General features: G+C 54.2%; 2 protein-coding genes across 3 annotated transcripts; one reads left to right on the top strand and one right to left on the bottom strand.

Annotated features, from left to right (window-relative positions):
• Positions 1-266: 266 nt before the first annotated feature.
• LOC138435756 (keratin, type II cuticular Hb3-like) lies at positions 267-9,477 on the top strand. Its single transcript, XM_069580751.2, has 9 exons — positions 267-650; positions 4,591-4,802; positions 5,400-5,460; positions 6,235-6,330; positions 6,841-7,005; positions 7,216-7,326; positions 8,345-8,565; positions 8,734-8,765; positions 9,302-9,477. Exons 1-9 carry the CDS (start codon positions 267-269, stop codon positions 9,475-9,477), a joined length of 1,458 nt encoding a protein of 485 aa, XP_069436852.2.
• A 1,764-nt stretch (positions 9,478-11,241) lies between these two features.
• LOC138435755 (keratin, type II cytoskeletal 7) lies at positions 11,242-27,668 on the bottom strand. 2 transcript variants are annotated; one of them, XM_069580749.1, is made up of 10 exons: positions 27,546-27,668; positions 24,442-25,107; positions 22,880-23,091; positions 20,476-20,536; positions 19,190-19,285; positions 17,659-17,823; positions 16,431-16,556; positions 13,341-13,561; positions 11,918-11,952; positions 11,242-11,548 (listed from the first exon to the last, which is right to left on the bottom strand). In XM_069580749.1, exons 2-10 carry the CDS (start codon positions 24,766-24,768, stop codon positions 11,391-11,393), a joined length of 1,401 nt encoding a protein of 466 aa, XP_069436850.1. In that variant the 5' UTR covers positions 24,769-25,107; positions 27,546-27,668; the 3' UTR covers positions 11,242-11,390. The 2 variants fall into 2 exon arrangements, with proteins under 2 accessions (XP_069436850.1, XP_069436851.1); XM_069580750.1 differs by lacking the exons at positions 11,918-11,952; positions 27,546-27,668 and having other exon boundaries at positions 24,442-24,890.
• Between the last annotated feature and the right edge of the window lie 48 nt (positions 27,669-27,716).

A 27,716-nucleotide genomic window follows, 5' to 3' on the forward strand; every position in this document is an offset into this window, starting at 1 on the left:
CGCAGCGCACCGCCGGCGAAGCTGAGCCAGCGCTACCCGGTCCCATAAACCGCGCGGGGGCGGGAGGCAAACGCCGTTTTATGGAGGCAGCCGGGAGGCCCGGTTCACTTTAATTCCGGCTCGCAGAGGCTCGCAGCCCGACCTCCAAGCTCATAAACGAGTGGGCCGCGCGCTCCCCCTTCCGGCCCGCGGGCCGCGATATAAGGCACATGGTGGGCTTCTGGGTCCAGCTGCCCTCTGCCACCGCCGCTCACCGCCAACGCACCATGTCCTGCCTCTCATCGCGCGTTTGCATCCCCCGCGGGGTCCGAGCCTTCAGCTGCGTCTCCGCCTGCGGACCCCGGCCCGGCCGCTGCTGCATCACGGCCGCCCCCTACCGCGGCATCTCCTGCTACCGCGGCCTCACCGGGGGCTTCGGCAGCCGCAGCGTCTGCGGGGGCTTCCGTGCCGGCTCCTGCGGCCGCAGCTTCGGGTACCGCTCCGGCGGCGTGGGCGGCCTCAGCCCTCCCTGCATCACCACCGTGTCAGTCAATGAGAGCCTCCTCACGCCCCTCAACCTGGAGATCGACCCCAAGGCGCAGTGCGTGAAGCAAGAGGAGAAGGAGCAGATCAAGTGTCTCAACAACAGGTTCGCTGCCTTCATCGACAAGGTGAGTCTCCTTGATCACACCCTTCCTGAACCTTCCCTTCCTGGGTGGGCACTCAAGGGTTAGTCAGGGTGCAGGAGATATGTGGTCCAAGTGAGCCCCCAGGCTGATGGAGGAGATGGACACACATCCAGGGCACAGACAGACCAGAGAGATGAGTCTAGAGCAGGGGCTCCTGATTAGAGCACTGTTACTATATACAACCTCTGTCCAGACAGGCAGGGTCCCCATAGACAAGATTCCACCCTTTCTGAGCCTGGACATCCTGGCAGGACCTGAGAATTTACAGGCTAGTCTCCCCTGGAAGTTCATTCCTGGTGGCTCAGTGGTGAAGAATTTGTCTGCAATGCAGAAGACCCTGGTTCAATCCCTGGGTGGGCAAGATCCCCTGGAGTAGGAAATGGCAACCCACTCCAGTATTCTTGCTTGGGGATCAAGAATACACAGAAGAACTATACAAAATATATCTTAATGACCCAGATAACCACAATGGCGTGATCACTCACCTAGAGCCAGATACTGTGGAGTCTGAAGTCAAGTGGGCCTTAGGAAGCATCACTAAGAACAAAGCTAGTGGAGGTGATAGAATTCCAGTTGAGCTATTTCAAACCCTAAAAGATGATGCTGTGAAAATCATGCACGCAATATGCCAACAAATTTGGAAAACTCAGCAGTGGCCACAGGACTGGAAGAGTTCAGTTTTCATTCCAATCCAGAAGAAAGGCAATGCCAAAGAATCTTCAAACTACCATACAATTGCACTCATCTCACACACTAGTGAAGTAATGCTCAAAATTCTCCAAGTGAGGTTTCAACAGTACTTGAAACGAGAACTTCCAGATGTTCAAGCTGGATTTAGAAAAGGCAGAGGAACCAGAGATCAAATTGCCAAATCTTTTGGATCATTGAAAAGGCAAGAGAATTCCAGAAAAACATCTACTTCTGCTTTATTGACTACATCAAAGCCTTTGACTGTGTGGATCACAACAAACTGTGGAAAATTCTTCAAGAGATGGGAGTATCAGACTACTTTGCCTGTCTTCTGAAAAACTTGTATGCAGATCAAGAAGCAACAGTTAGAACTGGACATGGAACAACAGACTGGTTCCAAATTGGGAAAGGATTGTGTCAAGGCTGTATACTGTCACATGCTTATTTAACTTATATGCAAAGTACATCATGCATAATGCCAGGCTGGATGAAGCACAAGCTGGAATCAAGATTGCTGGGAGAAATATCAATAACCTGAGATATGCAGATGACACCACCCTTATGGCAGAAAGCAAAGAACTGAAGAGCCTCTTGATGAAAATGAAAGAGGAGAGTGAAAAAGTTTGCTTAAAACTCAACATTCAGAAAACAAAGATCTTGGAACCCGGTCCCATCACTTCATGGCAAAAAGATGGGGAAACATCTTTTTGGAAACAGAGACAGACTTTATTTTGGGGGGCTCCAAAATCACTGCAGATGATGACTGCGGCCATGAAATTAAAAGATACTTGCTCCTTGGAAGAAAAGCTATGACCAACCTAGACGGCATATTAAAAAGCAGAGACATTATTTTGCCAACAAAGGTCCATCTAGTCAAAACTATGGTTTTTCCAGTAGTCAAGTATGGATGTGAGAGTTGGACTATAAAGAAAGTTGAGCACTGAAGAACGGATGCTTTTGAACTGCGGTGTTGGAGAAGACTCTTGAGAGTCCCTTGGACTGCAAGGAGATCCAACCAGTCCATCCTAAAGCAAATCAGTCCTGAATATTCATTGGAAGGACTGATGCTGAAACTGAAGCTCCAATACTTTGGCCACCTGATGTGAAGAACTAACTCACTGGAAAAGACCCTGCTGGGAAAGATTGAAGGCAGGAGGAGAAGGGGACAACAGAGGATGAGATAGATGGTTGGATAGCATCACCAACTCAACGGACATGAGTTTAAGCAAGCTCTGGGAGTTGGTGATGGACAGGGAGGCCTGGTGTGCTGCAGTCCATGGGGTTGCAAAGAGTCAGACACGACTGAGTGATTGAACTGAACTCTCCTGGAAATGGAGAATGAGGACTGTGATATTTTATATGATAGTTTCAGATGTTCCATTGAATCATTAAATAACATTGAAACACCTGATGAGAAATTTCGTCTCTTTAGTTTATTAATTTAATTTATTTAATTTGATCCTTAAAATCAAATGGAGGAAATCTCATTTAGGTATTAATATGTCTTTAATATCCCTCTAATACTTGCTACTCTCATGCTTTTAATGAAAGAGAGCAAGCCTCAGCTTCAAAGCTGTCTGGGGCAACAGTTTCAGCTAGAATTTCATGCTTTCTGTTTTCCTCTTATGTATGCCTAGTGATACTGGTTTTATAGTTATGATGCTAATATAAAGTTATGCCTTTAAGCCCCATTTATGTGTTTAGTGAAATGCTAAACAAATCCATTTGTAGATAAATCATGAGTAAAACAGGCAAAATCCTGAAGTTGGCCTGTGAAGGGCTCATGTTTGAGACTCACTGCCACCAGAGTAGCCCTCTGAGTGCTCATAGAGGAGAAAGGAGATGGAGAGTCACGGCAGGACCGGCCCCAGCCCCCACCCACAATCCCTGAGAGCGGGTGGCAGAGCAGGAGTCCAAGCCTGGCTCTTCCAGGCTCTCCAGGTCCCTGAGGCCAGAGGGTTCAAAGCTTGGGGGCCCAGCTCCCCCACTCCTCTCGAGCGAGAGCTGGCCCACTTCAGCAGGCACTCTATCCTGAGTGTGCTGGAGCTCACACTCGGGAAAGGTGGCCACGGAGTGGAGCAGAAAGGGTCCTGGCCCAGGAGCAGGCAGCATGGGCTCTGTGTCCAGTTTCTCCACTGATTCTCTGTGTGATGCTGGCCGGTGGCTTCCCCTCTCAGCCCCAAAGCTGCACTAGGTGCAGTGTGTGTGCTGGCCACAACTCTGAAAGGAAACATAGGGATCAGGACAGGCAAGCAACTCACCACCATGGCTCGAGGCCTGCCAGCTAAGACCCCCTAAAATGATCCCACGTAATATCAGCAGTCCCCTTTCTCCATTTCTGGGAGTTCCACAGGGATTGCCTAGCTGCATTCCTCAGGTTGGATGAAAGGATACCAGGCCTATGAAAGGCAAGACAATGTCCCAAATCCAGCTAAAAAAAATCTGAGAAGGGGAAAACTGGAGACCAGGGGGCCTGGTCCCGTTTGCTGATTCCTTTCTGGCAGCACAGTGATTGCTGCCGTCACATCTTTCCAGTTTGAATGATTTCCAGCAGAGGTTTGCATGCTTTACTTCCCTAAGGCCCCACCCTCCCTATTTTTGAAAATCATCCCCCCTTCACATTACCTGCCTGGCTTCCAGACACACAAGAGTGTGTGTCTCCTCACACAGGAGTGTGTGTCATCCTCCACCAGGCCTCTTCAGACCCCGGCCATCCTACTTGGTGAGAAACTGCCCTCTCCAACCTCCCTCCCCAGCTAGGAAGCCCTGCCCAGGCTGCCCATCCATTCAAGCCCCAGGCTGGCCACTGAGGACAGAGCTCCGCTGCACTGGTGAGGGTCACACTAAAAGGCTTTCCTCTACTCTAACCCTCTCAACCCTCCTCTACACTCCTTTCCTCCAGGAAACCTTCCCTGATTGCCACTACTGTCAACCCCTATCTCTCTCCACCCCAACCCAACACAGCACAACCCATATGCCAGTCAGTGTCTCACTTATCCCAGCCAGGCCCAACTGGACAGACCCTCACTCAGATTTGAGCAAGCAATCAGGAGACAAGGAGTCTCCAGCTGCCTCCTAAGGCCAGGAGAGCACAGCAAGGACGATGCCATCCACCCACCCTCTGCCTCTGCACACCTTGCTGTGAGCTCCAGTTCTCTGGAGCTCTGCCTGCTCTTGCAGGAGGGCTGGGCTTATTGGCTCCTCTCACTGTTTCTCCCACCTCCCCACACAGGTTCGCTTCCTGGAGCAGCAGAACAAGCTGCTGGAGACCAAGCTGCAGTTCCATCAGGACCGCGAGTGCTGCGAGAGCAACCTGGAGGCCCTTTACAAGGGCTACATCCAAATGCTGAAGCGGGAGGCTGAGCATGTGGAGGCTGACGGCAGGAGGCTGGCCTCACAGTCCAACCACATACAGGAGGCACTGGAGGGTACAAGAAGAAGTAAGTGCATCGGGGAGGAGGCTGCAGAGAAAGGAAATGGGGTGAGATCGACGCAGGATAGATTTGGGTTAGACCCCTAGAAGAACTTTCCATAGGAAGTAGAGAGTGACAGAAAGCCTGTGGGGAAATTTTTTTCTTTTCTGGGATGGGAGAGGAAACATTGGCAAGTCTGTGCTTCTCCAGCCACCTCATCATTCTGTGTTTATTTTATTTTGATTTATCAAGCATTTGTCTATGTTCCAGGTGCTGTGTTGGGCCCTGAAGAGGGGTAAGGATAACAAGTCAAGAGGACAGGAAAGGGGGCACCTGAGCTAGATCAGGGTGCCGCCACCACCACCAGGGAATTAGCTTCAGGGACAGAAAGGAGGCCTACAAAAATGCGCATGGCACCCACCCTACCTCTAAAACAGGAAGAACAGTGGGTGACATGGCTGGTTTGGCGCCCACAGGAGAGGGATGGACACTTTTTGATTCCATGACCACGTCCAAAAGATCCAGTTCCTGGAATGTGTTTGTCTGAGCCTTCCTTCTCTTTGCTTCTCTTCAAATCCCAGCCTATTGAAACTCTAGCCACTGAAACTTGTGCCCTTTTTGTCCCCAGGTATGAAGAGGAGGTGGCCTTAAGGGCCACTGCTGAGAATGAATTTTTGGCCCTGAAGAAGGTGAGTGGCCCCAGAATACACATCCCACAACTCAGAACCGTGGACAGAGGTGGAGGGGGACACTCTGTGACTTCCGCAGAATCACACAGCCCACCTCTCCCCTATTTCTTTCTCCAAATGTCCCAGTGCTCCCTGAGTGGCTCTGGCCATCAGAGCGCAGTGCTTCAGACAGTGCAGTCTTCCACCAGCCAAGCTAACTCCCATCTGCCCAATGGCCTCCCACCTCCTCCTGCTCTGAGCCTGGCAGAAAACGGGCACTGCATAGATTTTTGTGAACAGAAGAGCACCTGAATGCTTAGGGACAGCTCCATCCTTGGCCAGCAACAGTTGGGAAATGCCGGCATGAACAGAGCTGTTGCTTCTCACCTCTTAGGACTTGACTCAGCAACACCGAGGGCGGTGAGTCACATTGGTTTGGGAGCAGAGTTGATCCCTGGGATGACTTCTAACCACACATCTCTAGATTTCTTTCCATAACATTCCAGAGCGGGGAGAGGTGGATCAGCATTAGAACTGAGCTATTTTACATCAGATCCTACATTTCATGATAGTGCCTTCTAGAGGGACCATCCTAGTACCAAGGGGAATGCCTGGAAACACCGGGACACCCAGACCTGCTCTTGACCCCTCAAAATGAGTAAAGGACTTCACTAACACCATGACACCAGGCACCGGAAGGAGCAGCTAAGGAGGGTCCAGGGAGTGCGCTCTCCCTGCTGGGGAGAGCTCTGTGCTGTCTCCCCACTGAGACTCTTGCTCCTCCCTCTCCCATAGGATGTGGATGGCGCCTACCTCCATAAGTCAGAGCTGGAGGCCAACGTGGAAGCCCTGACCCAGGAGACTGACTTCCTACGGCAGATGTATGAGGAGGTGCGGGGCCACAAAGCAGCTGGGCACCAAGGAACATGGCAGTTAGACACTGGAAAGTACTTGCCAACATTTGGCTCCTGAAACTCTTGGTTTGGGGACACAGGGCAGAGTTAAGGGACCCAAGGCAGGTTTACTGTCAGAAGGTGAAAGGCATAGCTTCGTGTCTTATCTGCCAAGCCCAGACAAGCTGGTGCTCCCAGTTAGTGTAGTGACAATTATCACAAATCTCAAGTTCTAGTCCTAGATCCAAAGGATCAAGACAGGAGGCCCTGACTGAAGTCAGGTAAGCAGGCCTCAGAGCTGGACTCCTCGCAGCCTCAGGACTCTGGTCCTGAGGAGCACTGAGAGCTTCCAGGGTTGAAGGGGAGATGTCACTTTTGATTTGGGGTTTCAGACAGTGAGGCTGTGGAAGAAGCAGGGGCAGGGCACAAGAAAGGAGGTGAGAAAGTGGGCTGCCTGGAGGGGAGCTATGGTCCAAGGGGCTCTTAACACTCCCCCACTTCCCCTCAGGAGCTCCAAGTTCTCCACACCCACATCTCAGACACCTTGGTCATCGTCAAGATGGACAACAGCCGGAACCTGAACATGCACAGCATTGTGGCTGAGATCCAGGCTCAGTATGACGACACTGCCGGTCGCAGCCGGGCCGAGGCTGAGTCCTGGTACCACAGCAAGGTGAGTGGTCCAGCACTCCCTTCCCAGAACAGGGATGCTAAATCTGAAAGCATTAGCGGGGTGGGGAGGGATGCTGAAAAAGCGTTGACCTTTGTCTGGGTGGGCAAAGGAAGGGCAGGCAGCTCTCGGGATGGGGTGCAGATGTGCAAGCTGTGGAGTTCAGTCGGATGGCATATCCTGTGTTTCTTGAGCATCTGTGCTTCCCCCCAGTGTGAGGAGATCCAGCATGGGGAGATCCTGCGCCGCACCAAGGAGGAGATCAACGAGCTGAACTGCATGATCCAGAGGCTGACGGCCGAGGTCGAGAATGCCAAGTGCCAGGTACAGGGTCCTGGCCCACCCTCCGGTGTAGAAAGAGAACAGGGTTGGCCCGAGGCTGGGAGATTGAAGTCAGACACCTTGCCAAAGTGTGGGGAAAGGAGCAACTTGAAACTTCAGGCAGGTCCCCCTCCATAGACAATATTCTTCATTCCCCCTGAATGTGGGTTGTGGGGGGAGGGCTATGGAGGAGAATGGAATGACCTGGTCTTTCATGGTCTCTGAGCCAAAATGAGGCAGGGGAAATAGCACAGTCTGAGGGGCCGGAAACCTATGCTTTCTAACCAGCCCTGCCACTAGCTCATCATGTGATTTGAGGGGCCCATTTCAGCTCTCTGGCCCATTGAATTAGGTCAGTGATCACACACTGAGATGTCCCCAGAGATTAGTGAATGAGCGAAGCAGGCTGTACCAAAGGCACTGCTGCTGCTACTGCTGCTAAGTCGCTTCAGTCGTGTCCAACTCTGTGCAACCCCATAGACGGCAGTCCACCAGGCTCCCCTGTTCTTGGGATTCTCAAGGCAAGAACACTGGAGTGGGTTGCCATTTCCTTCTCCAATGCATGAAAGTGAAGAGTGAAAGTGAAGTCGCTCAGTCGTGTCCGACTCTTCGCAACCCCATGGACTGCAGCCCACCAGGCTCCTCCATCCATGGGATTTTCCAGGCAAGAGTACTGGAGTGGGGTGCCATTGCCTTCTCCGACCAAAGGCACTAGGGTTTGGTAAACTGGAAAGCACAATGGGCAGAGCTCTCCAGATCAAACTGCGACAGGCCCCATGGAAAAGCAGGCCCAGTGTGGCCAGATCCTCTGACTTTTCAAGAGAGGCCAGGAACGTGGGTTTATACATTAAATTTCAAAAAGTTAAGGACACTGTGCCGACATTCCCCAAGAGCACTAATTTGCAACCCCTGAGCTAACAAACCAGTAAGGCCTCTTCTTCCCCTGACAGTCAATGGATACCTGGTCTCTGACCCTAAGTCCAAAAGAAGGAGACTTAATAACCTTACCCTCCCCCCCCAGAACTCCAAGCTGGAGGCTGCAGTGACCCAGGCTGAGCAGCAGGGTGAGGCAGCCCTTAACGATGCCAGCTGCAAGCTAGCAGGGCTGGAGGAGGCCCTGCAGAAGGCCAAGCAGAACATGGCCTGCCTGCTCAAGGAGTACCAGGAGGTGATGAACTCCAAGCTGGGCCTGGACATCAAGATCGCCTCCTACAGGCGCCTGCTGGAGGGCGAGGAGCAGAGGTGAGGCCCACATGTGTGCAGAGGATGTCTCTTCACCCTCCAACCTGTGTTCAGCCAGGAACGTGTCTGCATCTTATTTACATCTAATTTGCATCGATTATTTGGAGGAGGAAATTTGCTGGTTCTGCTCTCTTCAACTAATTTTTGTCTCTTTCTTCTCCCCACAAGGTTGTGTGAAGGCATCCGTGCTCTGAATGTCTGAAAGTAATCTGTACTGTGGGTCCTGAAATAAGAGCCTGGGGTTCCTCGTGGGCAAACTTTTTGCCAAATGGCCAAATAGTAAATATTTCAGACTTGGTGGGTCACGCGGTCTCTGCTCAACTGCTCTGTTTGTTGTAATGTGAAAGCAGCCACAGCCATAGCAATACTTAACAGATGTGATTAGGTTTCAATAAAGCTTTATTTACAAAGACAGGAGGCCCTCAAGGGGCTACAGCTTAAGACCCTGAAAGGAAGGAGGGGGATGTGACAGTGAATGATTGTATTTACTTAAATAGCTGTTCCTGCCTATTGGGAGGGCCTGGTCTAACAGTTTTTCTAGGATGCTTGAGGTTGGCCTACAGGAAGGAGTGTCCAGGTATGATGGTGTATGAGGGGGAAGAGGAACAGAATGGAGGGAAGGGGTTCTGAGCAAGAGAAGAATGGCGGGGGGGCGGGGGGTGACTCTGGCTAGCAGGCGGGAGCCGCTGACGACAGCCTTGCACGAGGACTGAGCCACATTCTTTTCGCCCCGCAGGTGATAGCAGCTCCCGCGGCGGGGTCGTCTGCGGGGACCTCTGCCTGTCTGGCTCCGGGCCGGTGACGGGCAGCGTCTGCAGCGCCCCCTGCAGCGGGAACCTGGCGGTGAGCACCGGCCTGTGCGCGCCCTGCGGTCAGAGCAGTGGCAACGGCCGCCTGGTGCGCTTTGCATAGCGCCTTCCGCTTTGTAAATTCACCGCTCCGCAAGCCAATCGTACCTGCCTCGGGCGGCGGCGGGTCTTGGAGCTTCTGGAACTAGCCGGTTTGACCTGCCCCAACGGCTGCTTTCTCCTCCAGCGTCTCTCCTCCGGCTTGTCTCTTCATTTCTCTCAGAGAGAGGGGCGGGCTAATCGTCCGCAGAACTCTGCCGGGCTACTTGCCCCTACCCCCCACAGCCCGAATGACCGGTTTCCTCCAGCCCTGGGCAAAGAGCCCATCGTGACTCGGGCTGATCTGGGAGCTTGGACTCCCGTGGCTTCTAAGGGACAGACTGGCCCCAGGGCGCCTCCGGCGCTTCCTAAACCCTCCCACGGTGCCTGAGTTTGCGTCCCCGGGGTGGGGGGAACAACTTTATGCCCCCGCCTCCCTCCCACTCTCACCCTGGTGCTTGGCCTCCAAGTTTCCCGTTAAGCTCATGACTCAAATATAACGCTCTCTGAGAATCGCCCTACACATGTGGACTGCCAGCTCCGTTTCTGCCCTCTTCCAAGGGAACAGAGGAACTGTGCTAAGCAAAGAGGGAGAGAGGGCTGTCTCTAAGGTACCCTGCCCCTAGGATCACACTGTACATCCTGAAGGGTGCCTGGGGGTGTCCTGCAGCCCCCAGAACCCAGCCACACGGAGGCATAAGGGGCAGCTGGGAGGGAAGTGAGAGCGGCTGCAGGGAGGGGTGGTAGCCAGCAGGGGAAGGGTCTCATCACGTGTGGCCGCTGAAACACCAGTGCTCCACGCCCTCTACTGGTCGCTCCACTCCCACCTCAGTGTATGAAAATTCCCGGCCATGGGATCACAGCCTTCCCTCTTCCCACAAACCAACACTCCCTAGACGATCCCCTCCGACCCTGCCACCACCCACCACCACCCACCACCACCCACCACCACCATCACCTCCCGGGAATCCCAGTCAGAGACCTCCTACCTCCCCTCCAGTACCCAAGCTATGAGCTGCTGTCCATCAGAGATGGATACCCCCAAGCACAGACCCCCAAACACCCCACACACTCACAGACACACACACCACGTCAGAGACCCTGACACATACAGACATCCGTCTAGCAGAGCCTTAACATCCCGATGTCCTCCCCACTCCCCACCCCATCAGGGACCCAGATCCACAGCCTGTCCCTGGGTGAGGGGGGTGAGACAGCCCCCTACCAGGGATCCAGGCTCTGGGACCCCCTCACCCTAAAGTCCTCCCACACGCACACAGACTTCCTCCCACTGCCATCACTCCCGCAGAATCCCAGAACCCCTCCAGGACCTCAGACACACACCATCCAGGGCCCAGGGCCTGGCCAACTCAGCACCAGGAAGAGCTGAATTGCCAGTTGGCTGGTCCACCCGAAACCCAGGCCTGGGGCAGCTAAATGTTTGTGGTCTTCTCACCACTAAGGAATGTTCTCTGACAACACAGGGCATTGGCAGGGGGAGGGGGTGTGCAAACAGCCCTCCCACTCCCTCAGTAGGAGGAGTCCAGTGCCCACTTCCTGGCAGAACCAGAACTTGCAGGGCTTTCTGGCTTGTTCAGGAGAGGAGCTGGAATCAGCCCCAGCCTTGAGAGGGGCCACGGCCTCACTCTAGGTAAGAGCCAGTTTCCCGTGAGCAGCGCCCCCATGTCACCAGTGTGCTCTCCCAGTGCTCTCTAGAGCCTTTCCTCGCCACACCTTCCCCTCTGGGCCTAATGAAGCCAGGATACCAGGTGCCAGGCAGGGGCTCATCCAGGCCTTAGAAAGCAGCTGCTTTATTGGAAGCTATTCTGATATCTTTTTCCAAACTGTCTTGCAGTTCTTGGGATGAGGGGTAGGACCAGGGTTGGGGGTCTCCTTGTGACTATGGGAGGAGGGGGTATGTATCCCCACATCCAGGGCTCAATTGCGGGGGCTCCTGCTGGTGGCAGATGTGGTCCTCATGGAGTAGGCCTTGAGGGTCCCGGGCCCTCCACCGCTGGAGAACCTCAGGGCATTGTTGCCCATGGTGCCCCCAAAAGTCAGCCGGCTACCAGAGCCGCCCGTGGAACTGACCACAGCTGAGAGAGAAGAGAAGAGGTCTCCATCAGTGTGAGGCCCACGACCTGAGCCCCCAGCCTCCTGCCGTAGCTGCCTGTTTCCCTCCCTCTACGCACCACCCTTCCCCTACCAACAGCCAGGGGCCAACCCAGAAGTAGCCTCAGAGGTGAGGGCTGCTCCACACTGCCCCCTGCCCCACCCTGCCCTCATGCATGGCTTTGCTGGGCTGTTGAGCCTGTCTGGATGGAATCTCCAGGCACCTGCTGAAAGCTGTTTAAGGGAAGGAGGCTCCGGGCCTCCATGAGGCCAGGTCTTCAGGCCAATGTGCCATCTAATAGACCCAGCCTCGTCTGGACAGCACAGGTGATGGGCCGCAGCCAAGGACTTACAGATGTTCACGGCTCCTACTCCATCTCCGGTCAACCTGGGGGCAGAGGAGAGACCTGTGAGGGCTGCTCTCTCCTCAGCACTGGAGGAGGCACTCCTGCACCCCTCCATCCAGGCCGCAAGCAGGACTCATGTTCACTCCTGTGTCCCCACACATCCAGCCTTCCTGCAGCCTTTCACTTCTGGCTACAACAATCTTGGGAATGTCTCAGAGCCCCCGTTTCGTCACTTGTAAATGCAGTCTTAGCCTGTCCCAAACTCACAGGGTTGTTTGTGAGGGTTAAACTCATAACTTACCTAAAGCCCTGGGCACACAGGATTCTATAAATGGTAGCTGCTCTTATTGTTTATGTAGATGGCTGCCTCCCTTAACCAGATCATAAAATCCTCAAAGGCGGCTGTGGCTTATTGATTCCTGCATCACCAGTCACCAGCATGAGGTCTGGCACATGCTAATTACTTAATATGGGTTGAAATTGTTAATGAAATGTTAAGTGTTGACTGAGTGAATTCAGCTTTGGGAACTGCAAGGGGAAGGAGGAGGCAGCGGTGGCTTTAAGCAGCCTGGGGAGCTGAAACAGGTCTTGTACTGGAAATTAAAAATCTATCCGAGACAGGTATGTTTGTTCTGTGACTCATAGCCCCATTGCCACCAAGCCCTTGGCCGTGAGGATGAATTTATGCTGCAGGGAGGAGGGAAGGCCTCAATTTAGTGGAGCAAGCAAAGGAAGCCCAGCTGACCTCAGCAACCCCAAGTCCTGGAAGGGGATAGAGCAAAGGGCAGGGGTAAGAGAGGTAGACACTAGGAAGCTTCCAGGCCCCTTATCTGTTGACAAAATGAGTCAATCAAGCCATCAAGGTATGAATGAAGACCCAACTTTACGGACATAGGTTTTGAGTCTTTTGTGAAGAATTTCCTGTAAGACTAACCCAGCCCAGCTTCATCACAGGCTGCAGGTAAGCATGCAAATATCTCTGCGGACAGGGGAAATTTACCTCCTCACCATGCTCAGTCAACACCACATGACTTAGCCCTCAATTATGTCGTGAGAAGCAGACTGTTGCCAAGGAAGATGGTTGAACCAGGAATCAGCAGAGCTCATACTGGCTCTGTCCCCTCAGTTAGTAAAACTAACCAGTTTACCCTCTGCACACTCAGAAGTCAATAATACCTGTCTTGCTTACCCGATGTGTTCTGAGAATCAAATAAGATGACCTTGTTAACACACAAAAATGCTGTTATCAACTTTCCCACTGAGCTTATGCCACAAGCAGAAAGCCATCAAGGGCAAAGAAGCAAGCATTATCTGTACCCTCCCTGCACTTCCCATCCTCAGTGCCCTGCAGAAGGAGGGATACAGGAAATGCTCGCAGGCGGATGGGTGTCAAGCAGCAAGCCCCACCGACTAGCCTGTATGTCCTTACCGGCTCTCCTCGCCCTCCAGCAGCTTGCGGTAGGTGGCGATCTCGATGTCCAGGGCCAGCTTGATGTTCATGAGCTCCTGGTACTCCCGGAGCTGCCGGGTCATGTCCTGCTTGGCCTTCTGCAGGGCGGCCTCCAGATCCTCCTGCTTGGCCCGTGCATCCTTGACAGCCAGTTCCCCACGTTGTTCAGCATCGGCAATGGCGGCTTCCAACTTGGCACGCTGTGGGGAGTAGCGGGGCTCTGAACCAGGGTCGCAGGCCTCATCAGTCACTGCCTCCCTGCCTCCCCATCCTGCAGTGAGCACCTGGGCAACGTGCTTACTGTGGCTTCACTGGCACCAGCCTCCTTCCCCAAGCACCAGGGAATCCCAAGGGTTTAAAACATGGGCTTTGAGGGACTTCCCAGGTGGTCCAGTGATTAAGAATCCACCTGCCAGTGCAGAGGACACAGGCTCCCTCCCTGGTCTGGGACGGTCCCACACACCAAGGGGTAACTAAGCCAGTGTGCCACAGCTACTGAACCCGTGCGCCCTAGAGCCTGTGCTCTAGAACAAGAGAAGCCACACAATGAGAAGCCTGCACCTCACCACTCGAGAGTAGCCCTTGCTTGTTGCAACTAGAGAAAGCTTGCGTGCAGCAACTAAGACCCAGTGCAGCCAGTAATTAATTAATTTTAAAAAACATGGGCTTGGATACCCAATGCCTAGCTTTCAGTTCTGGCTCTGCCTGTTACGAGCCATGTGATCTTGATGAATCAACCCTCCTAAGCCAAAAGTCTCCTCTTTTCTAAAATAACAGTAATCACGGTATATAACTATAGATGGGAATAGCTCAAGTAATGAAATGAAATGATACACAAGTCCTTGGCACAGTGTCTAGTATTCAGTAAGTACTTAATAAAAGCTATTATGAGTAAATGCGATTATGATTTATAAATGCTCACATACCCGACCCCTAGTTGGAGGAGCTCCAAGGCCGTGGGATTCTAGTGTAGTACTCAAATTTCAGGCAGCTGACCAGGCACCTTTCAGGTACCTTGAAAACAGGAGCCATTTTGCAACAGGCCCAGAACGGGGAGACTTGGAGCACAGAAATGCTTCCTGGAACCCCTAGATTCCAAGTCAACAGCCCGCCAGGTGCAGGTAGGGGTGATGTGATTCAGAGGGACCTGAGCAACAGCTCTCACTTCCTGCCTGGCCTTAGTGTTCCCTCTCTTGTGCCCCATCCCCTACTAGAGGAGCCTATATAGTGGGGTGTGTGTGTGTGTATGTGTGCTCAGCTCAGTATGTGTCTGACTCTTTGCGACCCCATGGACTGTAGCCTGCCAGGCTCCTCTGTCCATGGGATTCTCCAGGCAAGAATACTGGAGTGGGTTGCCATTTCCTTCTCAAGGGGATGTTCCCGACCCAGGGATGGAACCTGCCTCTCCTGCATTGACAGGTGGACCCTTTACTGTTGCACCACCTGAGAAGCCTGAGCCGCCCCTTATTCATTTCCAAGGGCCACCATCCCATCCCCTAGCCCAGGGCTCCTCCTCCTTCATTCTCACAACCACCTTCTGCCCTCAGATCCTCTCCCCTCAGTGCATGCACTCTGCCTCTCTGCCCGATCCTCCCAGTCCTGCCCTGGAGGCTGGCTGACGCCCTTGCCCCCATCCACCGGTCAGCATCCTCCCCTGTCACACTGGTGCCCCCTTGGCAGGGTCATTCCACAGCCTCTGAGCCACAGCTTCAGGACCTGAGCCTGCCCTGCTGTGTGAGAAGAGAACCAGATGTGGGAGAAGCTGTGGGGTTCAGGAAACTGCCATTCGTTGCTCTGTGCCTCCCCTCCTGGCCTGGATGCTGGCTCACTGCACCAGTGACTCATGGCTCCAAATCTGTGCCAGGAGGAAGCTTCCATTCTCACCCACCTGTAAACAGGCCTGCAGGGCTCCAAGGGGAGGACATTTCTGGGTAGATCACCCTCACATCCCATCCCCCAGCTGTCATCCATCAGCTTCTTTCCCTTCCCACTGCAGATGCCTGCTGAAGCTTAGCTGCCTCCTCCACTTCCATGCCTTCATCAGATCTTAGGGGACCCTTTCTCATCAGTGCTCCCTGCCCCAGCTTCACAGGATCTCCTCCTATCAGTCTGTCTTCTGACACCTGTGCCCTACTATGTGTCAGGTGGGGGCAAGGGAGGAGCAGCGAACCAGATGGACGGGGAGCCCAGCTCTTACAGCATTTTTTAATATCCCAGGGGAGGTGAGGGACAATATTTACTTACACTTAATTAATAAGACTTACCTAGTAAGTCAATGGACTTCCCTGGTGGCTTAGACAGAAAGAATCTGCCTGCAATGTGGGAGACCTGGGTTTGATTCCTGGGTCAGGAAGATCTGCTGAAGAAGAGAATGGCTACCCACTCCAGTATAAGACAGGACATTTCAGAGCGTGTTAAGTGTTTCAGGGATCTTCCCACAGACTGCTGAGAGAGTGGCTAGGTGGCTGAGGAAGCCATCTCTGAGAAGAGATCTTTTGTCCTCAACAAAAGACGATGAGAAAGGGGCACGATGTACAGAGCTGGGAGAAGCACATTCCAGGTGGAGGGAACACCGAGCGCAAAGGCCCTGAAGCATGAAGATGCTTGGCAAGCATCATCTCCAGCAAGCGGCAAGAGCATGGCCAGAGAGGGAGTGGTGGGGAGTGAGGTCAGCGGATGTGGTGGGGTCTCGGGAGTCACAGCAAGTTGGCCCCAGACCCCATGGCCCCCATTCGCAGGTATACATTGCACCCAGAGCTAGGTGCAAGAAGAGGGCTCAGGACCAAGGTGGTAATGAATGGTGGTTCTCGTCTGGCCGGCAGCCTGAGGCTCCCTCCACAAGCGCTATGCCCTGCTAGGACTCCTGTTCTCCCTTGGCCAGACCAGCACCTGGCCAAGCATATTTCATCCTGGAGAGCCCACAGGTGGGTCTGAGAGGCTAGAGCTGCCCCAGCCTCGTCCCCAGGGCAGCAGGGGCAGGACTGATGCCCCTGCCTCCTGCTTCTCGTCCTGAGCATGGTCCCAGCTGGCTGCCCTTCACCTGCCCCAAGGACAAGCACTGGTGCCCACCTGGTTCTTGATGTTGTCGATCTCAGCCTGCAGCCTCTGGATAGCCCGGTTCATGTCTGCAATCTCATTCCGGGTATTCCGGAGGTCGTCCCCGTGCTTCCCAGCCTGGGCCTGGAGGGTCTCAAACTGGAGGGACCACACAGAAGGGTATGACAGGGGCGGGCTATGATTACAGGGGGCTCGTCTTCTTCTCACCCAAAGAAGGCCCCAGGTTCTGAGTGACAAGGCCTCCCAGCTTATCGTGCCGGGGAGGGACAGTCTGACTCCCAGCAGACTTTGCCCGATGCCAGAGGCCAGACTCCTGGACAGTGGGGTGGGGCAGGGTTCAGCTTCCTCCCAGCCAGGACAGGGAGGACAACGATGGCTCCCTGGACCCGTCCCCACTGATACCAGTGCTCTTCCCATTTCCATCATGTCCTAACGCTGGAGAACCACAGGAAGTCTGAGATCCTCACCTGTTAACCCCTTCATCAGCATCATCCATCTCACAGATGAAGAGCATGAGTCCCAGAGAGTGGAAGGGACTGCCCGAGAGTCACACAGCAAGTCCTTACTGACATACCTGTGTTCTCATGTGCACCATGGATGACCCCCTATATCTGCAGAGACAGCACTCTACGCCACTTTTAAACCCTCAGGCTCCCTCCCTCAGTTACCCCAGCACCCCCCACCCCACCCCAGCCCCATACATTCCCTCAGCACCTGCCCTGTCAGCTGTCCTGCCCTCGCCCAGTGCATATAATGATTAAACATAATCTGGAGCCCTTGGATCCAGAATCTGGTCTCTACTCTTCCATTCACTACCTGTGTGGAGCTAGAAAAATCACTTAACTTCTCCATGCTTCAGTTTCCCCACCTGTGAAAAACGGATAATATTGCGTACCTAACAGGCTGTTCTGTGGGTTATATGAGTCAATACAGGTAAAACATTTGAAATGTTGCCTAGCACTGTGCTTACTCGCCAAAGTTCAGCTATAATAATTATTACTCCATGTCCATTTCCTCTGCCTTGCCCCTTACATCAGGCTGGAATCTCTCCCTGGGCAGGTGCCTGGCCTTCTCTTCCTCTTCTTCCCGGGGCACTGGAGACCCCCATAGACTTAATCCCTGGCGCCTATCAGCACAGTGAGACCCAGGCCCCAAAGGCTCGAGACAGGGTGAGAAATAAGGGAAGCCACCACCCAGGACCCTGCCAGGAAGAGAAAATACGCCTCCAGTGACCACACACCTTGGTCTGGTAACAGGCCTCGGCCTCAGCCCGGCTGCGGTTGGCGATCTCCTCGTACTGGGCCTTGACCTCAGCAATGATGCTCTCCAAGTCCAGGGAGCGGTTGTTGTCCATGGACAGGACCACGGACATGTCTGAGACCTCAGACTGCAGCTCTTTCAGCTCCTGTAGGGACCAGATGGAGCATCAGGGCTTGGGTGATACATTCCTGTCCCCACGCCCATCCTGGGATCCCTCGCACTAGGCAAAGATAAAGGAAGAAGAGGCCAGAGTGAGAGCGAGTAACCAGGCAGCCAGAGGGCACAACAGACCCTGCACCTACTAAACGGCTCTGCCAGTCCTGGCTCCCAGAGGAGCCCATCAGCAGCTCATCAAATCAAAGAGTCTGGTGGGATCACAGAGGAAAAAACAAGAGACAGAGTGTGCTGAACTGCGGTAGTCCTGGCTGTGAGTTGCTCTGCGGGTTGAGCTCTATGATGATACAGCCATATTTATGGACAGGGAACTACATTCATGATATACAGTTATGTAAAAAAGGCACGATTCTATTCTATTAAATATATATACTTCTGTATCTTTATGTATAGATATACATACAGAAAGAGCCTGAAAAGGTAGCTATCAAGATGATAAGAGATGGCATAGGAAGCTTTTTTTCAATTTTATCCTTTACTTAATTCTCTAGATTTTTTGCAATGAGTATGTACTTCATAACGAGAGGAAAATAATTACATATATGTGTATACACACACACACACACACACATATATAACATGTGATAGATATACAAAGACCCACAATGAGACTAGGAGGGCCCAAAATCAGCTTCAAGGATCCAGCCCCCGAAATTAACACACGTGGAAATTCTCTCGGAGATGCAAATGGAAGCTGGATGTTCAGGTAAAAGCGAGACTGAAGAGGAGTAAGAACTGGTCTATAGTTCGCCTCTGGTGTAACTATGTCCCAGACCAGCCTGACGATCAACCATACTGTCTTCTGCCTAAGGCCAGAGCCTCACTCTAATGGATGAAGTGGTTTTTGACCCCCTTCAGGGAAAGGATCTGGAAGCTCAGGGCAGGGCAGGAAAGGAGATGGGAGGGGCAGGCAGAGAGAGAGGCTGGGTGGTGGGCATACATCCTCAGGCACTCCAGCCTCTCCTGACCTGGTTCCCCTGCCAGCCCACCCAGCGCACCCATGAACCCTTTCACAGCCCAGATCCCTCAACATCCTCCTGGTTTCTTCCAGCCCCTCCCAATCCCCCTTCCTTACAAATGGTCATCCCCTGTCTCTAGAAGGCCAATTTTGACTGACACACACCCCACCCCCCATTCTCACCCCCCTGCTACACTGCCTCAGCTCTTCCTGAGCTCCTCGCCCACCACCGATTCCTGAATCTAGAAAAGAGCAGGGTCATCTCCGCTACATGCACCCAACACACACCCAGACTGACCCAGAGAGAGAGGGCGGACCAGATGGCCCCCTGGCTAGGGCATGTAGGGTGTGGCATATTTCCCACCCCTGAGGTCTCCACCTGCTCATAGAGGGTCCTGAGGAAGTTGATCTCGTCATTCAGGCCATCCACCTTGGCCTCCAACTCCACCTTGTTCATGTAGGCAACATCCACATCCTAGGAGGGGTGGTGGCAGAAGGGGTAGATGGATAGCGTGTTCTCAGTACATGAAACATTCGGCAGCCAGTACTCTCCAATCCCAGGACCAAACCCCACTGCCCTACCAAGAAACATGCAGCAGCTCCATGCTGCCTGACATATCCACAGCAGGAAGTTCCCTCCAGTGGACCCGCCCAGGCTTTGAGATGGACATTATCTCCACTCAGCCCCAGGACTGGAGGTGCCTTCTCAGCACTGACAGCCCAGAGCATTCTGAAGCCCCAAACCGAGCGCTTCACCAGTTCCTAAAGGCTTCAGTGGTTTAGACACACCGCCGGCTCTGCCCCCTAGTGGCTATGTCACCTTGAACAAATCATTACAACTGCATGAGCCTCAGCTTTTCATTAGTCAAATGGGAGAGCATGAAATCATGCAGACTCCAGGATACCACACCCAGAGATGAGAAATCTCCAGCCCAAATGTGTAACTGGCAACTTGGGTGATGCTGAAGCAGGCAGGCCACAGATAACACCACAAGTCCAGATGATGTCTGGGCACCATCCTCTGCTGTGGGTTCCTCCGGTGGGGAGCGCTCACTTCCACTCATCCCTGAATCTCCAAGGGCACAGCACTCCAGGGCAGGTTACATTTCTGTGGATGGGCCTGGGACACTGAGTAAGTGTACTTTAAAGCATAGTCTTAAGTCAAGCCCTTATTCCTAAGGTCTTCCAAACTCAACTTGCACACCTCCAGGTATAGGAAGGCTCACTCTGCCTCAAGGCAGCCCATTCATTCACTATTTCAGGCCGGCCATGTGCCACCCTCATCCGTAACTGAATGTTCTAACTGATAGAACACTTACTTATTGTGGGGTTGCAATTGCCCTCTCCAACCTCCAACTTGTCGTCTTAATTCTAATCTTTCCAAGCCCAGAAACAAGTCTACTGACTTGCCACACACACACACACGCACAAACACACACCACACGCACACACACACACACCACGCACACACACATACATGTACACGTTATAGCCTTATAAAGGGCCTGGCTTTCAAATCTTTCCTTCTCCAAGCCCATCATTTCCCTCTTATAGACCCACCAGACTCTGACCACAGGTCTCTATTGGTTGCTTTGGTGAGAGGCATGTGGTCCCCGGGCCCCTGTTTCTACACTGTCCCCTACCCTCCCTGTATGCCCCCCTCACCTTCTTCAACACCACAAACTCATTCTCAGCAGCTGTGCGACGGTTAATTTCATCTTCATACCTGCAGCAAAGAAAGGAAGCATGGTGTTGGTGCAACTCTGCCTCTATCCCCTCATATCCAAGTGTGAAGGTTTGCCGTGCATCACCTTCACTCCCTCCTTAATGACATGGTAGCTCAGTTGGTAAAGAGTCTCCACAATGCAGGAGACCCTGGTTCGATTCCTGGGTCAGGAAGATCCAGTGGAGAAGGGGCAGACTACCCACTCCCGTATTCTTGGGCTTCCCTGGTGGCTCAGCTGGTAACGAATCCACCTGCAATGTGGGAGACCTGGGTTCAATCCCTGGGTTGGGAAGATCCCCTGGAGAGGGAAACGGCTACCCAATCCAGTGTTCTGGCCTGGAGAATTCCATGGACTGTGTAGTCCATGGGGTGGCAAAGAGTTGGACACAACTGAGCGACTTTCACTTTCACTTATGATGCAAAATGTCCCTGACTCATCCATATGGCTATTCCTAGGACTTTGAGTCTTGGCAGGGGGTGGGGGTGGGGGAGCAGGGAACATATGTGAATTAAAGGACAGAGGCTGCATATCCAGGGAGTGAGAAGGCAGAGAACAGCCATGCTTATGGACCGCTTCATATGGCCCTGCCCCATTACATGCTTCCTGCGCATTCACTAATTTAATGTCCACAACAATCCTGTTAACAATTGCTGTGACTCACAGGAAGAGGAACAGAGGCGCTGAGAGGCAAAGTACTCTGTGCAGTCATTAAGCTGCTAAGTGCAAAGCCCAGACTTGAAGCCTGGTCATCTGAGGCTTGAGCTTAACCTGCTTAATCCCATTGGCTGAGGGTGAAGAAGGGGCCTGAAGAAGAGGAGCCCTGTGGACTTGGGAAGAAGAACCAGGTCCCAAGTAGGTGGGGAGCCCCCATCCCTACTCTCACAGCCCCCCTCCCATCCTTCTTTCTCTCAAGGAGCCAGCCCCTTGTCCATAGAAGGACACCAGCAAAGCCGGGCACAGAGCAAGAAGGCAGCTGGGCCTGGCCCAGTGTTTACTGGAGGATTCAAACTAGGTGTCGGAAACTGAGAACAACAGGAGCAATGTGGGGCAGCTTCAGTGGGGAGCAGGATGCTCGGGCAGGCAGAGGCCCTCCAGGAGCCCAGACCCCCAAAGTCCACTCCCCCTACCCCATCCTCTAGAAAAGTTAGAAAAATATCTACAAGGCTGTCTGCCCATTCCTGCTGTGCCGCTGGGCCCAGAGGGCACACAGATGAGGGCTCCCTGGGCAGCCGCATCAGGACCCCTCCCGACATTCCCTTCCAGCTCCTCCTTCAGCCTGGTCCGGAGCTCAGCCTGGGGCCCCAGGAAAGCGCTCTGGGGCTTTGGCTGGGGGGAGCATGTGTGCACACCTGCAGGGCAGGGGAGGCCTGGACAACAGGGGCTCACAGGCTGTCCCAGGCCTCCCCAGCCCTGCACCTGTCTGGTTCCACCTGCTGTGGGATTAATCCTGTTGCCCTAGGGAAGTTGGGGGAGGGGGGAAGGGCGCTCCCTTCAGAGGCCTTTGTTTGTTCTACCTCCAGTCAGAGGAAGTGGCCCTGCTCTGGCTTAGTCATACACCCCCAGGCAGAGCACAGAACTCACTCATTACCCACCCCCACCCCGTGCCCACAGGCCAGGGATGCCCACTCAGCCTCTGGCTTTGGTTTCTATTCAGTGAGAACAGCGGGCACCTCAAAGGCCTGCCCTCAAAACCAGCCTCCACACTCCCTGCCCCTCCTCAGAGCCTCCTTTCTGGTTCCTGCTCTGGCCAGAAACCCCCATCCCCACCCCCACCCCAGCCTCTGCAACCTCGCCCATCGCTCACAGTGATCGCCCTCTCTGCTTCTTTCCTCCTCAAGTTGGCTCCATGTATGGAGTCAGGGGCCCCAAAGCAAGATCCAGCATTCCCAATGATCTACTCTGCAATCTCAGTCAAGCCCCTGCAACTAGCTGGACTCTAATCCTCACAGGAACAAAATGGAGTTGTTCTGGAATAATCTGAGGGTCATACAAGTTCTGGTGCACATCTGTCGCAGGATGCTTCCTGCCCTGCTGTCTCCTGGGCCCTGGTCAGGCTCCCAAAGGGAACGGTGCGGATCAGGAAAGCGTTGAGAGAGTTCTTTGGGAATGAGTCGGGAGAAAGGACCAGAATGACTTGGAAATGGCCCCCAGAGACAAAGAGAAGAAAGGGGAGGAGAGGCAGGGAACCTGTGAATCAAGACCTTCCTTCCCTTGAGGGAGTTATTGTACTGAGCAGCAGCACCCCCTGACCTCTGACCCCAGAAGGATTATGAGGGGGTGAGCTGAGAGGGGCACATTAGCCCAGGGCACGAATCCCCACAGGTTGCACTGGGGGACCATACTTATTCTTGAAGTCTTCCACGACATCCTGCATGTTCCGAAGCTCCACCTCCAGACGACCCCCATCCAGCTGCAGGGCCTCTAGCTGCTTCCGCAGGCCAGCAATCTGGGCCTCAAAGATGCCCGGGAGGCGATTGCTCTTGGCAGACTTCTGCTCCTGCAGCAGCGTCCACTTGGTCTCCAGCAGCTTGTTCTGCTGCTCCAGAAACCGCACCTAGAAGGAGCAGGAGGAGGGAACTCACGGAGGGCAGACTGTGCCACTCAGCGCAGCCGGGAGGGTCTCCCAATGCACACCTGGCAGAAGCCGCATCCCCACTGGCTCTTCCCCCAAGCTGGGCCCCTAGCCCTTGGCCCTCTTCTCCAGGAAGCCCACCCTGAACTAGCCTCTCCTCCAGGACTCTCTGTCTCCAGTGTGTCCAGGGCTCAGATCACTGACATGTCCCAGTGCTTACGCTTTAGGGTCTCCTCCTTCCTCTGCTCCCCATCACACCACAGGTGATGGTCTCCACTGCCCTCTCGGAAGGGCTGCCTCCCGTCTATCTTCATCCTGAGCCTGACTGGGGTCCCCTTCCTTCAGGCTGGGACCTTATCTCTTCCTCTCTCAATATCCTCCCTTCCCCTCTTCCCTCTTTGTCCAACAAGGCCTCAGGACAGGATGCTAGAATCAAGCCAGTGTAAAGGAGCCCTAAGAAGCACCAGTATGGCTGGTGGTGGGAAGCCAGCCTCCTCAAGACCAGCCACTCAGGCAGCAGGACCCGGGGGCTGCAGCTAAGTAGCAGGGGGAGGAAGCCTGGGCCTGGGGCTTCCTGTGGAGGCTGTCCCAGAACCTGAAGGATGTGTATGGTCTGAAGGGTGAAGGAGAGGAGATGGGGGAACAGAGAAGCAGAGAGTTACACAAGGAAGGAGGCCCTGGTCCTGCTCCAGGGAACTAGCCCTTAGTTCCTGGGTCCAGCCCCACAAGTCTGCACCCCCATCTCCATCCCCCATTCTTTGGGACCTGAACAACCAAGAAAAACACCTCCTAAATGGCCGTTTCCGGGGGTCACTCAGTGCCCCCAGTGGGCCCTCTCCAAGGGCAGGAAGAGCCTCTTCCCACCACCAAACAGAGGGTTGGAAGACCAGGCAGGTGGGGCAGCCAGGGCTGGGAGCCTCCCTCTCTCCAGCCCTTTCTTTCCAGCAACTGCTGGAGAGGACAGGTGGAAGTGTTCTCAACCTACCCCATCTCTGACTCCACACAGCCCCCTCTCGGAGAAAAGGGCCCAGGGAAAGAAGTCCAGGACCCCAGAGTTGGAGCTCGAAAACTGGCCGCTAAAAGCGGCCCAAGAACTCCAGGTCACAGGACAGCCCCGGACACACGTTCTGGGAGGAAAAAGCAGGTTGATTTGGGTAGCTTGCCGGAAGAGAGAGGCTGAGGTTGGCAAAACAGGATTCACGGGGAGGGTTCAGTCCCCGATATCGGAGGAAAGAGAGCCAGTACCAGCCCTGCCAGCGCCCGGCTCACGTGTGGCACCGCGGGGCGGCTGCTGGGGCCTGGAGTCTGGCTCCTGGCAGTGAGGGAGCTCACCTTGTCGATGAAGGAGGCAAACTTGTTGTTGAGGGTCTTGATCTGCTCGCGCTCCTCCTGGCGCACCTGCTGGATGGAGGGGTCGATGTCCACCTGAAGCGGGGTCAGCAGGCTCTGATTGATGGTGACCGCGCTGATGCCGGTGCCCACAGGGGCCCCGTAGGATGAGCGCGCGGCCACTCGAGGCCGAGAGGCGCCCAAGCCATAGAGACTGCTGCTGCTGCCGAAGCCGCCGGGCCGCACCGAGCTCAGGCGCACCGGAGCGCCACGGCCCGGGAAGGCGGCGGAGCGCGAGCTGAAGACCTGGGAGCCGAAGTGGAGAGACATGCTGAGCTGGGTCTGGATAGAACGAGCGGCTAGAGACAGGGGGCTGAACTCGCTGACCTCCGGGCAACCTGGCCGCTTTTATCCGCTACGCGCGAGCGGATCGGCTTACACAGGTAGGGGCGGGGCTGGCTGCGCGCCACCTTTCTCTGCCCGCTGGCCCCTCCCGGGACCGCGCTTCCGCCCTCCGCGCGGTCCACCTGGCCGAGGCTTTCGGTCCCAGCCAGGGCCAGTCCAGACTGGGGAGGAGGGCTGTAGACCCCCAGACCCCTTGATGCAGGCGAATGCAAAAAGCGGTGGAAGACAGCGGGCCCGATCCATCTGAGAGTGAGGGGAGGCTTCCTGGAGGAGGCACAGGGAAGAGGAGAAGAATATCCAGATTTCTGACAGCAGAAAGATCAAGCGACAAAAGATTGAGCTAAGAGGTGAACAAAACGTTCTAGGGCAGGAATCAGCCTCCCCCCTCCGGTCCCTTCCCCAGGATACTGAAACCAGAAAATCATTCCCACCCAAGTTCATCTCTAACTTGAGAGATGAAGCAGCTCAGTTCTTGAGTCAGCTAACCCCAAGGTGGGCCCCCCAGAGCTGGTTTCCCTGGCCACAGGCCCCCACACCTCATTTCTATACAGAGACTAGGCCAAGTGGAGCGGGACCCCAGTTCTTGCCCCTCTCCTCCCCACCCAGGAGACATCTGAAGCCCAGAGGCCCCTGAAAATAGTTACCCTGGGCCTGCCCTTCCCCCAACTCCCAAATCACATTCCTGTCCACTTACTTCATTTGTCTCAGGAGAAGAAGGGGACACCTGTGTGTATTTGAGACACTTGGCGCTAGTGTTTTGTGCGTACATGCCTGCAGGTTCCTGGGCTTGGCTGTATACACATTCTAGGCATTTGTGTTTACATATGTGTTTGCATGATTGGGAATGAACTTATACAAATGGGAGTCTATTTGGGGGGAGCAGGTGGATAGGTGCGTCTGTGGATACACACATGCACACTTTTGTAAGCACGTCTGTGCAATATGCTTATATTTGCACTCAGACACTCCTGCCTATTCCCCACCCCTGCCACTTTCCTGTTTAAAGGTCCCACAGCTGAAGCCACCACCAAACAATCCCCAGCAGTTTCAAACCCAGGATGAAGATGGGGATAAATGTGCTGGACCAAGGAACGCTGGACCAAGGAGCTAAGCACTGGCCTCACTTCCTAGTCTCCAGCCACACGTGCCACACGCTCTGCGTGGCTCTGCTAGAGAGGCAGCCAGAGAAGCTTTTCGAAAAGACAGCTGACAGGGCTGTTGTCAGCTTTAGGCCACTTCTAGCCTCACAGGCCAAGTTGTCACTTCAGACCAAGCGCTTGGGGGCATTCTGGGTGGAGGAGGGTGGGCATGGAATGCCTTTCCTGGTTTTCATTTCAATTAGACCACGAGGATTAATCAGCAGCAACCCTTTCTCGGTGATCTCAGTGGAGACCCAGGCCCCTTCCCCTCCTTCTCCTCCATAGTGGTGTTGGGACAGCTCAGGCCAAGGGATTCCCAAGGAGACCTTCAGTGTGTCTGCTTCAGGGTGTATGTGTGTGTGAGAGAGAGAGACACACTCACACACATACACACTCACATACATATATGCATATATACATACACGCGCATACACATTCATACAAACCTTCACCTACATGCACACCATGTCACAGACACACATACACACACATACCATATCACTCACATGAGCACATGCACATCACACACTCACACACACACACTCTAAAGTCCGTATCCCTCAGTGTTCATCCTCAACTCTTTTCCCCGCTACCTCCCACCCCAGCCCCCTAGCCCTCCACCTCCTAAACCCACCCAAGTTCCACAGCTGGCCCCTCCGCTCCCCCAGACGCAGCTCCCCCCTCCCAGGATCTGTCCTCTGGAGTCTACGCCCCACCCAAGCCAGGAATTCCTCCCCCTATACCCCACACCCCCACTTCTTTCCTGGCCTGGGAAATCTCTGGCTGGGCAATGCTGGTGACCCTGAACAAGTCACTGCCCTACCCTGGGCCACAGCGTCTTCACCAGAGGTGAAACCTGCAGGTTAATGGGGAGAAGGAGCTGGGAGGACACAACAAAGGAGAAAAGGCCTGTGGGCTTTTCAGGCCCAGGACGCAGCCTGGCTTCTGGCCACGTTTCCCCATTCCAGACCTGCCCTGGACCCGCCCCTCAGCTCCCTGTCTCCTCCCTCATGCGTTCTGGCTGCTCCAGCCCTCCCCAGCCTCCTCCTGTCCCTCCATTCCCAGGCCAGCACCATGAGCCCACTGGGTGCCCGGCTGCCCACACAGACACCTTCTGGAGGGCTTCACACAGAGCTATCAACACCGAGAGGCCAAGGGTCAAATTCCTGCCCCGCAAGAGTGCCCCATCCAGGGGTTCCCACCAGCCGATCCGGTCTCCCATCAGCCCATCTGGTCTCCCATCAGCCGATGCCTCTGCTGGCCTCACAGAGACCCCCTTGGGAGATTCTGGGTAGAATCTTGAGCTGAATAAATTTCCAAAACCTTTACCAGTTGTTCCTCCCCACCCCAGAGGCTCGCTTCATCTCTGTAGTGTTCTGTCACACACTCACACACACACACACACACACTCACACACACACACTCACACACACACACACGGGCACACACCATGCACATCACTTGTCCTCCCGCTGCCCACCTGACCTCCCCTGCACCTCTGGACCCAGCTGTGAACAAGCAAGCTGTGCCCCAGGTCCACAGTCCTGCTTGGCTTCACCAAACCTGCCCAGAAACCACAGTCCCACAGCCCTCAAAGCTGGAACAGACTGGATCTCTGTGAGAAGTGGAGTAGACATTCTTTCTGGCTCCATTACTCATTGTCCATCCCCTCCAAATACCTCCTTAGATTCCTAAAGAAAACAAATGTTTAAGGCATAATTTGTTTTCATTATC

This window comes from Ovis canadensis, chromosome 3 (genome assembly GCF_042477335.2).
Source record: "Ovis canadensis isolate MfBH-ARS-UI-01 breed Bighorn chromosome 3, ARS-UI_OviCan_v2, whole genome shotgun sequence".
NCBI lineage: Eukaryota > Metazoa > Chordata > Mammalia > Artiodactyla > Bovidae > Ovis > Ovis canadensis.

Bases quoted from the DNA above. Each gene is read 5' to 3' on its own strand.
- LOC138435755 (XM_069580749.1), bottom strand. From the start codon at position 24,768: ATGTCTCTCCACTTCGGCTCCCAGGTCTTCAGCTCGCGCTCCGCCGCC. The intron at 23,092-24,441 runs GTGAGCTCCCTC...TGCTCCTTCTAG, and splicing joins TTGCCTCCTTCATCGACAAG to GTGCGGTTTCTGGAGCAGCA. The intron at 17,824-19,189 runs GTGGAGACCTCA...TGGTCCCTACAG, and splicing joins TCAGGACCCTCTATGAGCAG to GAGCTGAAAGAGCTGCAGTC.
- LOC138435756 (XM_069580751.2), top strand. From the start codon at position 267: ATGTCCTGCCTCTCATCGCGCGTTTGCATCCCCCGCGGGGTCCGAGCC. The intron at 7,327-8,344 runs GTACAGGGTCCT...CTCCCCCCCCAG, and splicing joins TCGAGAATGCCAAGTGCCAG to AACTCCAAGCTGGAGGCTGC. The intron at 8,766-9,301 runs GAAAGTAATCTG...TTCGCCCCGCAG, and splicing joins CATCCGTGCTCTGAATGTCT to GTGATAGCAGCTCCCGCGGC.